The sequence below is a fragment of the Manis pentadactyla genome, chromosome 16 (assembly GCF_030020395.1).
Source record: "Manis pentadactyla isolate mManPen7 chromosome 16, mManPen7.hap1, whole genome shotgun sequence".
In the NCBI taxonomy this organism is placed as follows: domain Eukaryota; kingdom Metazoa; phylum Chordata; class Mammalia; order Pholidota; family Manidae; genus Manis; species Manis pentadactyla.
The window spans coordinates 42331952-42343341 of NC_080034.1; the positions used below are offsets into that span (position 1 = coordinate 42331952).

An 11390-nucleotide genomic window follows, 5' to 3' on the forward strand; every position below is an offset into this window, starting at 1 on the left:
CAGACACAATTGCGCCTGCGTACACCCCTTCCCGTCATCCTTCCGGGGTGAAACAGCTTTGCGCAGGCGCGGTTGGGGGAGGATGCCGCGCCCCGTAGCTAGGTGAGGGGGTGTGGCCACAGGACAGAGGGAGGGGGTTCTCGTGCTGGGTAAGGGGCGTCTGGAGGAGTCAGTTGAGGGTGGGAAGGGGCTGAGAGGAGAGTTCCGGGCTGGGCTCGGAGGTCCCTAGAGGGAGAGGGGTACAGAGGCCGAGTAAAGACACAGATGAGATGGTCAGAACAGCCTTAGAGTTCAGGGTCCAGCGGGGTGAATACTCAGGCGTATCTTGGGTTGGCGGGTGGGGGGCAGACTGAGCGCCAGCTAGAGTGCAAGGAGGCGAGAGCAGGCTATTGCGTTGAGAGATGAGGATGAGAGTGAGAACCAGAATAATTCCTTCAGGAAAAAAGATTGGGATGTAGCGAGGGGGATAGGAAACCCAAATTGGGGGGGAAATAGATGAATTCAGATGGGAGGGTGGGGAGATCTTGAAGAGCCCTCTCTATGCTCTAGGACTCTTGGACAGTGGAGGGTTGGGGGACAGGGATGGGAGCTGAGGGCATAGTAGAGAGACACTTAGAGAAAAGTTACCAGAAGGGTTTGGATGAAATGTCAGGAAGCTAGACTTTCTGCCAAGGGGTCTAGGCTGCTTGGATTCCCAGGGGTCCTGGGGGGATACCTCCTGGCCTACATGTGGCCACATTCATCTGGGGCTAGGTCTTGGACTAGTGCTTTATTAGGGAAGGACTCAGGAGTCATGGCTTGGTGGTGTGTGTGGATGGGCTTCCCGTAGGCCTTGCTGAGCAGTGGAGAGAACTCTGGAGATTGGGTTCACAGCCCTTGCACTGCACACCTCCTTTCTCACCTCCGACCAGGAACAGCAGAGACCATAGAAACTTGAGGAGGGTAAAGGCATTGCCCAGAATCCTAAAACTATGAGTAAAGCCTACAAGCTCCCTCTCAGCCTGTCTTAGTACACTCCCTCCATTTCATGGTTAACCAGTGCCATCGTTCTATCAGGATCCAGGTTGGGTCAAGCAAGTGATCTTTAGGTGTTTCCTACTTCTTTTGGGAAGTAGGAAAAGAGGAACTAAGAGTCAGGTGCACCTGGCTGCTTTTTTAAGGATTATGACTTTGTTTATTGTAGGAATTTTCTTTTTGGAAGGTGGCCTGAGAATTGAATTGGAGTGACCTTGTTTCTCCTGTTTTCCAGGGGAACATAGAAGGCTGGACACAGAATCTAGAAACTTCAAATAATGTGGAGATGTTTCGACCTTCAGGTTAGTGAGGCTGGGCAATGGGATTAGTGATTGTCTCTCCCTAGGAAACTGACCATTTTTGTCCTGTGATTCCTCAGGTTCCACTGGGCTGATTCCCCCATCCCACTTCCAAGCTCATCCCCTTCCAACTCTGCCAAGAATGGCTCCCTCCTGGGTCTCAGACATTCCCCTGGTCCAACCTTCAGTCCATCAAGATGGCTCAGAGAGGTGGGCAGACAACCGGAGACCTCAGGCGATCAAGTGGGAACAGGATGTTTCTGGTGATGAGAAGGGGCCAGGGCGAAGAGGCAGGTAGGGATCCATGGTTGCTGTTTTCTCAGGCTTCCTTTCCAGTGACCCTTCATCAGTGAAATAGATTCCTTATTCTTAGTGCCATAATTTGTTCATTTTTGCATAATCATTGATGGTTGCCTACAATGCACAAAAAATAAGGCAAGTGTGCTAGGTGCTACGGATGGGGATAAATATGAATGAGCAATCCTGATACCCAGGAATTTAAAATCCTAAGGGAAGAGACAGATTGATCAACAGCCAATTGTAAATAAGCATAGCCTAAGGCAAGATGAAGAGATGTGAACTAGGAGTATAGACTGTACTGTGGATTCATTCCGATGGAACCCACACCATTTGAGCTGGCCATTTATTTGTGGGTGTTTTGTCTGTAAAAATGCCTTTTCTTAATCTTGATGTTTCATGTGTGTCTTTTCCCAAATATACTGGAATGTTGTTCTGCCATTTTGCTCTGGAGTGGGATTGCAGATGGGTCCACCTTGGGCCCCATCCAGGAGGAAGGAGCATGATGACCAAAAGAGAGCAGTGGGTGTCAGGAGATGGAGACTCTGTTCCTAATTTAGTTAACAGCTAGGGGTCCTTTGGCTAGTCACTGAATTTCTCGAGGTTACGGATCCCTGCTGCTTATGAAAAAAGTCTGGTGGTTCTGGGCCTTAGTGAGGGAGCTGTGATGAGAGCCATGTTCTAAGCTGGTTTAAATTTAATGACACCAGTAAATTGTATTCTCCAAAGGTTGGGATTATGTAGTTTTTTGTCCTCTCAGACTCCTTCCTTATACAGTATATCTGACATTCAACATATGCTTTTAGCTAGCACCTGGCCTCACCCTGTTGCTACTGGAAGCCATGGCATCCCATTCTACACACCTCCCTCAAACTCTTGCTTGCCGTTAAGTCAGAATTCAGAAGTCTCTGTTTGTCTTCCACTCTCTCCAGTTTAGAATTTGTGGCCTAATAATGTGCAAATTTGATGTTTAACATATCTTCCTGTATATAGCTGTCCTGAGATCATGTTCCATGATCTCAGCTAGCCTTTAGGTTCTGTGAGCCCAGACAGTAGACCTAATACGCTTAGTAGGGCCATGATAAATGATCGTGGTGATGGAAATGCAGAGGTCTGTCTGCATGGCCCAGCTTCATCTCCCCATCTCTCCACACAGGAGCAGAGGGATCCTCTTCTCCTGTCTCCATCTATGCCCTTGGCCACCCTCCCAACACCAGAGACAGGTCTCATCTGTGCTATGTCTTTGAAGGTCCATGGAGCTGCATGGGTCACAGGCCCTGAACCAGCAGGCTGAGCTGATCTCTCGACAGCTCCAAGAGCTGCGGCGTTTCGAGGATGAGGTCCGGGTCCTGCGGGAGACCTCACTACAGCAGAAGATGAGGCTGGAGGCCCAGGCCATGGAGCTGGAGGCTCTGGCATGGGCAGAGAAGGCTGGCCGATCTGAGGCCGAGGGCCTGCGTGCTGCCTTGGCTGGGGCTGAGCTTGTCCGAAAGAACCTGGAAGAGGGGAACCAGCGGGAACTGGAGGAGGTTCAGAGGTTGCACCAAGAACAGGTGAATGTGGGAGAGGGAATGGTTCTGCTTCACAATGGTGAGCTGAGCAGTAGCTTCCCAGCAAGTATCAGGTATTGCAGAAAAGGCCTTCACCAGCAGTGGAGTGATAAGATGGTGGTGAAGATGAAAAAATAGGTGACCTGGAAAGAGAGAGAACTAGGGTCTTTTGGTTTTATTCAGATTGTACTTTCCCCAGGAGGTCAGGTGACATCCCTCCTCTTGAAGCCCTCCTCTCCCTTACAGCCATTCCCCTCCTTCACTGGCCTCCCAACTCCTTCAGTGTCCCCCATACCCTTACCATGAGGTGAGAAATGGACAAGATTCCTACCTTCCTAGAGCTTCCTTTTGAATGGGGTGTGGCAGGTAGGTAGCTCTTGCTGAAGTAAGATAATTTCTGGTGGTGAGTGCTGGGGCATTAACAGGTGACAGGACAGAGCGGGTGGTAGGGAGGGGTTGTGGGGCCAGTGAGACATTCCCGAGGAGGCGACTTCACCTGAGAGCCTAGGAGTTCAGAGAATCCTAGCATTCTGGTAGACTGAGGTGGGAAAGAGCTGGCTTGTTGTGGTGAAGAAGTGGGTGCTGTGGCTGGAGTGGAGGGAGAGCTGTAGGAGCTTAGCTCAGAGAAGTAGGCAGAGGCCAAGGCACAGCGACTGCAGGAGAGGGAAGAAGGTGGATTTGTTCTGAATGCCATAGTGAGCCTCTGGAGGTGTTCAAAGACTGTCAGGAGTTTGTTGGTCATTGTCCAGGCCAGAGATTTGGGTGGCTTACCTCAGGTTGGGTGCAGTGGAGATAGAAGTTGAAGATATGTTTTGTGGGAAGACTTGATGGGAGCTGCTGCTGGATCAGAGGGTGATGAGTGGGTGAGTGAGGAGCCCTGTGCAGCTGGGTGATTTATTGGATTGCCCTCTAAAGCCACAGGAAGTGGAGTGAAGGGTAGGGCCAAAGCAGGGGCGGATTTGGAAAGCCCAGATGTAGGAGTGAGCTTACCCCTGCTGAGCCCTCTCTTTCTCTGCAGCTCTCCTCCTTGACAAAGACTCACCAGGAGGCTCTTTACAGTTTGACCAACAAAGCTGAGGGCTTGGAGAAGTCTCTGAATAGTCTGGAAACCAGGAGGGCAGGGGAAGCCAAGGAGCTGGCCATGGCCCAGAAGGAGGCTGAGCTGCTGCGGAAGGAGCTGAGGTCAGTGGCAGGGTGGCTGGAGGACTGCCTGGAGGTTGGTGAGTGAGGGTGCCCCCTGATGGCTACCCTGTTCCCACCCCAATCCCAGCAAGACTCAAGAGGACTTGAAGGCGCAGGTGACCTTGGTTGAGAATCTAAGGAGATATGTGGGGGAGCAAGTCCCTCTTGAAATCCACAGCCAGACGTGGGAATCAGAGCGACAGGAGCTTCTAGAAAATGTGCAAGTGAGAGAGTGCAGGGTGTATCTGTGCAGGGCCGAGGGTGGGACAGGAGGGCTTATGCTCAGGGCCTGGGAGAGGGGTGGGCCCTGGAGAGGAGCTCTGTTCTCAAAAGAGAAGGCAGTGGGGTCAACGGCTGCACTGTCGTGGAGGCCCTGCAGCGGTGGCGGCTATGCTCCCTGCCTTTGCCACTGCAGCACTTGCAGGAGGCCCGGGAAGGCCTGCGTACCACAGTGGAGCTGCTGCAGGTGCGAGTGCAGAGCCTCCTGCACATCCTCGCCATGCAAGAGGAGGAGCTAGCCAGGAAGGTAGGCCCCCACTCTGGGCCCCTCACCCCCAGGTGCTTCCCTGTGGGCAGGAGGGGTTGGTGTGCAGCCAGAACCTGCCAGCATCTTCCTCTGCGAGGATACCTCTTCTGGCTGTGGCTCCTGTTGCTTGGGCAGGACAGAAAAAAAACCCCACCTCTTTCTTCTGCTCCTTCAGGAGCCCACACCTACCGCCCCCCTTCTTCCACCTTGCAGGTTCAACCTTCAGATTCCCTGGAGCTGGAATTCACCAGGAAGTGCCAGGCCCTGCTGAAACAATGGCGGGAGAAGGTGTTTGCCCTCATGGTGCAGCTAAAGGCCCAGGAGCTGGAGCACAGAGGACATGTGCAGCAGCTGAAGGGACAGGTCACTTGGCTCCTCCCCATATTTGCCTCCTAGCTCCTTGCTTGTTATATGAGGAGTGGTATTTATTCAGCAAAGATTTATTAGAGGTTATCATGTGCTGGGAAGACAGCCTTGAACAAAGACAGTCAAGTACCTGTTCTCATGGAGCTTTTATTCTGGAGCAGAGAGACACAATAAGGAAGCAGATGATTGTATCATGTCAAGTAATTTATATGTGCTTTAAAGAATAATGTGAAAGGCAGTGTGACAGTGAGACACCATGGGGTTGGCCAGCTTTAGGTAGGATGGTCAGGAATGGTCTTCCTGGGGAGGTGACAGTGTCCCAGGATGGGTAGCATGGGCAGAGGGTCATGGGTCCTTATGGGTGAGTCCCAGGGTGGGTGAAGGTGTGGGCACATGGAAGGAACATGCTTCTGGAAGAAACCTGGAGTCAGACTCCATTCTCAGGATCCCGAGCTTCTTGTCTGCCTGCATGGTGTTCTTTCAGAGAACTCTACACCTGCCCCTTCAGTTCCAGTGCTCCCACACAGCTTTCGGCTCTAGCCACACCCTGCCTGGCCTCCTCTCCTCCCACAGTTGACAGAGCTCCAGGAAAGAACTGCAGCCCAGAGTCAGGAGCGGGCCATCCTGCAGCGTTCCCTGCAGGACAAAGCCGCAGAGGTAGAGGTGGAGCGGATGGGTGCCAAGGTCAGTGTGTGAGACAGGCAGAGGCTAAGGGAAGGCAGGACATCCCTGGCCTGGGTGTGTGGGCCCAGGCCCTGGGAGGGAACCCTTCACTTCACTGCATCCTTTCCAGGCCTTGCAGATGGAGCTGAGCCGGGCTCAGGAGGCCCGGCAGCGGCAGGAACAGCATAGTGCCATGACCGAGGGGCACCTGAAGCTTGTGGCCAGTGCTGTCAGCAGGTATTGGGTGGAGTGTGGGTGGAGTAGTGTTTCTGCTTCCCCAGCTGCCTGGGTGCCTTGGAGTTTAAGAGCCCCCAGCTAGAGGGCCTGGAAAGCTGGCAGCTAGAGGTATTTATTCCTGTAGAGTCCCTATGGTTACTTTTCCTGGGACAGCCCCCTGCACATTCACACCAGGGTCACTTGTTAGGACTCCTGCTGCGAATTTGGCTGGAGGTGAGACGTGCTTCCTCCTGTAGTGCTGTCTACCTGGGAGGGGTTCCACCCTCAGTGTTGTTCAAGGATGAGGCATGTGGAGACTTGATCTTTTTGTTTGTAATATTCTATGCATGCCCTATCTAGTTGGAAATGAATGTAATCTATTTATTTTACAGCTGTACCCCTACTGGTTTACTAGATATTCCATCTAAAAATGTATGCCAATTTCCTTCTCAATCAATTGCCAGCTTGTGTCTCTCCTACCAACTTCCTAGGTGTTTCCTTCCTAACTCTTGGGAAGACTTGTAGAAAGACCTGTAAGGAGAATGTGAGCTTCCTCACATTGTTAACAAGCCCTTCTCAGCTTCAGGTGCTGGAGTCCTGAGGTGGTCCTTGCAGAACCCCTAGCACAGTGCCTGCGTTGTCATCTGAGCCTATAAATGTTTCCTGTTACCATGATGCTATTCTTGATGGATGACAAGAATTTTAGATTTAGTAAACTTGTGGTACAGGTTGGGTCCTTGCCCAGTATCCCCTTCCGTTGGATTTGTACCTTTAGGACTAATTTAACTTAAAAAGTTATGAAAAGTTTCAAACATGCATGGGATTAGAGAGACTAGTTAGGATGAACCACCTCCCAGATTGAACCCATTGCATGTGTCTTTTACCTCCAGGAGAACAGAAAGATATCCTGTGGGTAGGGTTTTACTTTGGCTCCAGGACATCACTGAAATGGTTCTTGCTAATAATTTATTGCCAAAGAAGCCCACAAGGTTCAAAATTCAAAACAAGCCAACTAAGATTTTTGCTAAGTTTGTTAGGTAATCTCTAGATGGCTTGGGGACCTTATCAGAAAATGGCTTTAATAAGAGCCATGGTGGGTGTTGGAAGCGCCTGCTCAAGTCATTTTCAGATAAAAATGATCTCTGCTGTGCTGCTAGGGATACACCTTTCAGCCTTTGTCCACTTGTTTTCCATTGGCACAGACAGGGACTCTCCTGGGGAGCTGCAGCCCTGCCCCTGAATGCTGCCTTAGCCCTTTTCCCAGGGGCCTGTTTAGGCCTCTCAGCTTTCATGAGCCATGCTGGTTCTACTTCGAGCACAGCCAGCTGGTGAAGGACATGGACCTGGCCTTCAGTGGTATTGGAATTGTTGGAGAGGATAGCTGATCTCTGATGCATACATAATAGGGATCAAAAAACAGGTTGTGAGAAATAAGCTTTGTAGGTTGCTTGAAAAGATACAAAGTCATTAATGCCTTGTTGGTGCAAGTGCCCCTTAGAAAAGTTATGGAAACAGCAGGCTTTGTTCCTTAGGAAAGCATACATAAGTTCATACTCCCCACACATGGTGTACAATACCAGTAGGGTCCTAAAGCCTAGAGATGCATCCATGGGCCTGCAGGTGAAAAAGTCTAAGTCAGCTAGAGATTAGCCAGCCTTATGGCACTCAATTTAAGCCCCTGCAGAATTTTTTTTATTGAACCCTTTACTCTAATGGCATTTGGGTCCAGATAAGGTATAACCCCATGAACCTCAGTGTTTCTACTGCAGGGCTGTAATTAAAGACGCTGACTGCTAGGGCCCAGATGAGAGGCTTACTGTAGGTTCACTGAATAGCTGTATTTTCTTATGAACGACTGGATTATGTCTATCTGACAATCACTAAATGGCTTACGCTCTCAGGTTTTCTTCTTGTATCAACAGAGAAGCTCAGACACGACTGATAGCGCAAAAAGTTGGGCCTCCTACCCTTGGCTTCAGCATTTTTTTCCTGCTCCGATTTTCCCTCCCCTGCTTTCCCCAGTACAAGATAGCGTGAGTTGTCCCTGCTAGGCAGGTCAAGTCCTGTTGGGAATGAGGTGAGGTTGAAGCACCAGTGACCTTCTCCAGCTTTCAGACCTGGCTCCAGGACACCGCGGCTGAGGTGGAACAGGCTGCAGCCCGGCTGCCCAGCCTCAGCAGCCGAGTCAGCTATGCTGTCCGCAAGGTCTACACCATTCGGGGTGGGTAGGGCCAGTGCCAGATGTACCCCATTGCTGTCCCCCAGCCCACACCCACCCTCCTGCCCCCTCACCAGCCCGTGCATCTCTTTCCTTTACCCCCATCCGAGGTTTCCCCTTTTCTTCCCCACTAACTTGTCTCTCTTGCTCTCCGCCTTTTCTCCCCTAGGCCTAATGGCTCGAAAACTGGCCCTTGCTCAGCTGCGCCAGGAGAGGTGAAGTTTGGGGCACTTGGAGGTGGATCTGGGGAGGAAGGGGACTTTCAGGTGTTGGTTGCTGGGATCCAAAATAGGACTGAGGAGGGGTGAGGGCTTTGGGCTCAGGCAGCTGGTGATATCCCCTGACTTTGTTTCTCTTCCTTGTCCCAGCTGCCCTCTACCCCCACCAGCCATGGATGTGAGCCTTGAGTTGGAGCAGCTGCGGGAAGAACGGAACCGTCTGGATGCAGAACTGCAGCTGAGTGCCCACCTCATCCAGCAGGAGGTGGGCCGGGCCCGGCAGCAAGGTATACTTGGTCCTGGAGTTACCTGGAGTCACTGAGCTTGGGCAGGGCCAGAGGATGGAAAGGAAGTGGTAAGAGCTGGAGCCTCGGGCGTGGATAGGCCTGAGTGAGAGCCACCTCTTCTCAGGGGAGGCGGAGCGGCAGCGGCTAAGTGAGGTTGTCCAGCAGCTGGAGCAGGAGCTGCAGCGGACACAGGAGTCCCTGGCCAGTGTGGGGCTGCAGCTGGAAGCGGCTCGCCAGGGTCAGCAGGAGAGCACAGAGGAGGCTGCCGGTCTCCGGCAGGAGCTGACCCAGCAGCAGGAGCTTTGTGGGCAAGGTGTGCAGGGTGGACGGGATGCACTGGAAGGTTGATGGGCCTCTAGCCAAGGCCCCCCGACACACTCCATCTTCATCTTCACCCCAGCTCTGCAGGAGAAGGTGGCCGAAGTGGAAACGCGGCTACGGGAACAGCTCTCAGAAACAGAAAGGAGGCTGAGTGAGGCTCGGAGGGAACAGGCCAAGGCTGGTAAGGTCTGGCAGGGTGGACCGTGGGCTTCTAGCAGGAACGTCATGGTGTTGACACATAGACTATTCTTAAAACTTTTTTTAAAGCCTTTTTTGAAGTACGAAACTAATGAAGTTGTCAAGGAGTGGTGCAGATGAATCCTCAGGTGGTGAACACACCCGCGTAGCCAGTTCCCAGATCTTATACCAGCCCCTGACCAGCCTAGAGCCCCTGAGCTGCTCCCAGTGACTCCCCTTCACAAAGGCAGCTGCCATCCCCATACCTCACACCAACTATCTCGTCCAACTTTTTATTAGGAAAAATGTCAAACACCTAGACAATTAATAGAATTGTGTAATGAATACTCACATACCTTCTCCAGCCCGATGCAGCAGCTATTAACCATTTGCTCCATTTCCTCTCTAACTGTATATACATACACATTGATATATACATTGTTTTGGAATCATTTAAAGTAAATTGCAAATATTGTGAGTGTTCAGCTGTCTCTCCTATGAAGAGGAAATTTTCCTACTACCTCAATACCATTGTCACACTTTAGGAAAGTGAACATTAATTGCATACAATCTAATATCCAGTCTATATTCAGGTTTTCCCTGAGGGATGCCACAAGGTTTGGGGATGGGGAAGATACTTTGGGTTCACAGATTCTTTGGATCCTAGAGCATCAGCCATCCCTCCCACCATACAGAAGAGACTGAGAGCCACAGAGTGGAAGTGGCTTCCCTGAGTCATAGGGACCCAGTATTAGCCTGTCATCCCAGTCTTGTTTTCAATGTGTCTGGCTGCCTCTATGCTGCTCCACACCTGTGCCCTCTGTGCCCTGGCTTCCCCACAGTAGTCTCCCTGCGCCAGATACAGCGCAAAGCCACCCGGGAAAAGGAGCGGAGTCAAGAGCTCAGACGCCTGCAGGAGGAGGCTTGGAAGGAGGAGGGACTGCGCCTGACCCAGCGCTTGCAGGATCTGGAGAGGGATAAGGACGTCATGCTGGTAGGGAAAGGCGGAGGCCACGGCCTGCCTGGGGAGAAGTGTAGGAAGAGGAAGGGGTGGCTCTGCCTGGGCTAGGTGGCGTGTAACACTCTCCTTCCCAGGCCACCTTGCAGCAGGAAGGTCTCCTCTCCCATTACAAGCAGCAGCGACTCTTGGCAGTTTTGCCTTCCCTACTGGATAAGGGGAAATCTGTGGAGCCCAGCCTCAGGCCCTCAGGGTCTCCAGCTTCTCTACTTCCAGCAATGGCACCCTCTTCCAGGGAGTCCATAAAAGGTAATGGTCTCCATAGGAAGGGACAAATAGGGGCACTTCAGGAATCTGCTCTGGATACTCTTGAACGCATGACTATTGTTCTCTGCTACCCTTGGAGGCCAGCAGCCTCTCTTATCCATGACCATCTTGGACCAGAGAACCTTTCCCCTCACAACCCTTACATCCTGTGGCAGGCCTGCTCTCTGCATGGCCACCACCACAAGCTTCTCTTGTCTGACTCCCATCCTTTGGGGTCTTCTTTCCCAGGATCCCTCTCTGTCCTGCTTGATGACCTGCAGGACTTGAGTGAGGCCATTTCCAAAGAGGAAGCTATTTCTCAAGGAGACAACCAGAACTCTCCTGCAACAGTCTGCCAGTGAGGAGCTGAGTATGCTGGGCATCTAGGAGCTCCAGGGGGTCAGAAGGATCTTGGAGAAGTGGTAGGGGTGGGGGCCCAGCCCTGCCCTCTTCCCTATCCAGCTGCCCTTGGGGACAACTGGCCACCAACATGTCTGAATTCTCTTGTGGCTCAATAAAGATGATGACAGTGGGAACCATTGTTTGAACATATTGTCTTGGGAATCTAAAGGAATTCTCCCTGCAGCCATCTCTTCCCAGGGAATGTGAGGGGGGTGTCACCGAGATCTTTCTGTAAATAGTACCTTTTTCAAAATCCCTTTCCTGGCTGCTTGGGAAGTGTTTTTTTGAGAAGCTCCAGGTTTTCTTTATTCTCAATTTCTTTTTTAAAACTTACTTCTGGAAGATGATCAGTGCCAGGAGTGAAGAATATAAAACATTTACTTAGCAGGA

The 11390-nt window shown here is 51.6% G+C and overlaps 1 protein-coding gene across 6 annotated transcripts; it reads left to right on the top strand.

Annotated features, from left to right (window-relative positions):
* The first annotated feature begins 51 nt into the window (after positions 1-51).
* On the top strand, positions 52-11164 carry CCHCR1 (coiled-coil alpha-helical rod protein 1). Of its 6 annotated transcripts, none has more exons than XM_036875518.2 (18): positions 52-102; positions 1250-1316; positions 1394-1607; positions 2860-3163; positions 4179-4342; positions 4431-4566; positions 4758-4868; positions 5082-5231; positions 5808-5918; positions 6028-6134; positions 8222-8334; positions 8501-8546; positions 8700-8836; positions 8961-9149; positions 9237-9338; positions 10177-10328; positions 10430-10601; positions 10848-11153. In XM_036875518.2, exons 2-18 carry the CDS (start codon positions 1301-1303, stop codon positions 10958-10960), a joined length of 2337 nt encoding a protein of 778 aa, XP_036731413.2. In that variant the 5' UTR covers positions 52-102; positions 1250-1300; the 3' UTR covers positions 10961-11153. The 6 variants fall into 6 exon arrangements, with proteins under 6 accessions (XP_036731413.2, XP_057349648.1, XP_036731412.2 ...); XM_057493665.1 differs by having other exon boundaries at positions 68-149; positions 1394-1523; positions 10848-11154; XM_036875517.2 differs by having other exon boundaries at positions 68-149.
* Positions 11165-11390: the final 226 nt, after the last annotated feature.

Coding starts and splice junctions, on each gene's coding strand:
- CCHCR1 (XM_036875518.2), top strand. Junction 5,919..6,027: donor TGGAGCGGATGGGTGCCAAG/GTCAGTGTGTGA, acceptor CATCCTTTCCAG/GCCTTGCAGATGGAGCTGAG. Junction 9,150..9,236: donor GCAGGAGCTTTGTGGGCAAG/GTGTGCAGGGTG, acceptor TCTTCACCCCAG/CTCTGCAGGAGAAGGTGGCC.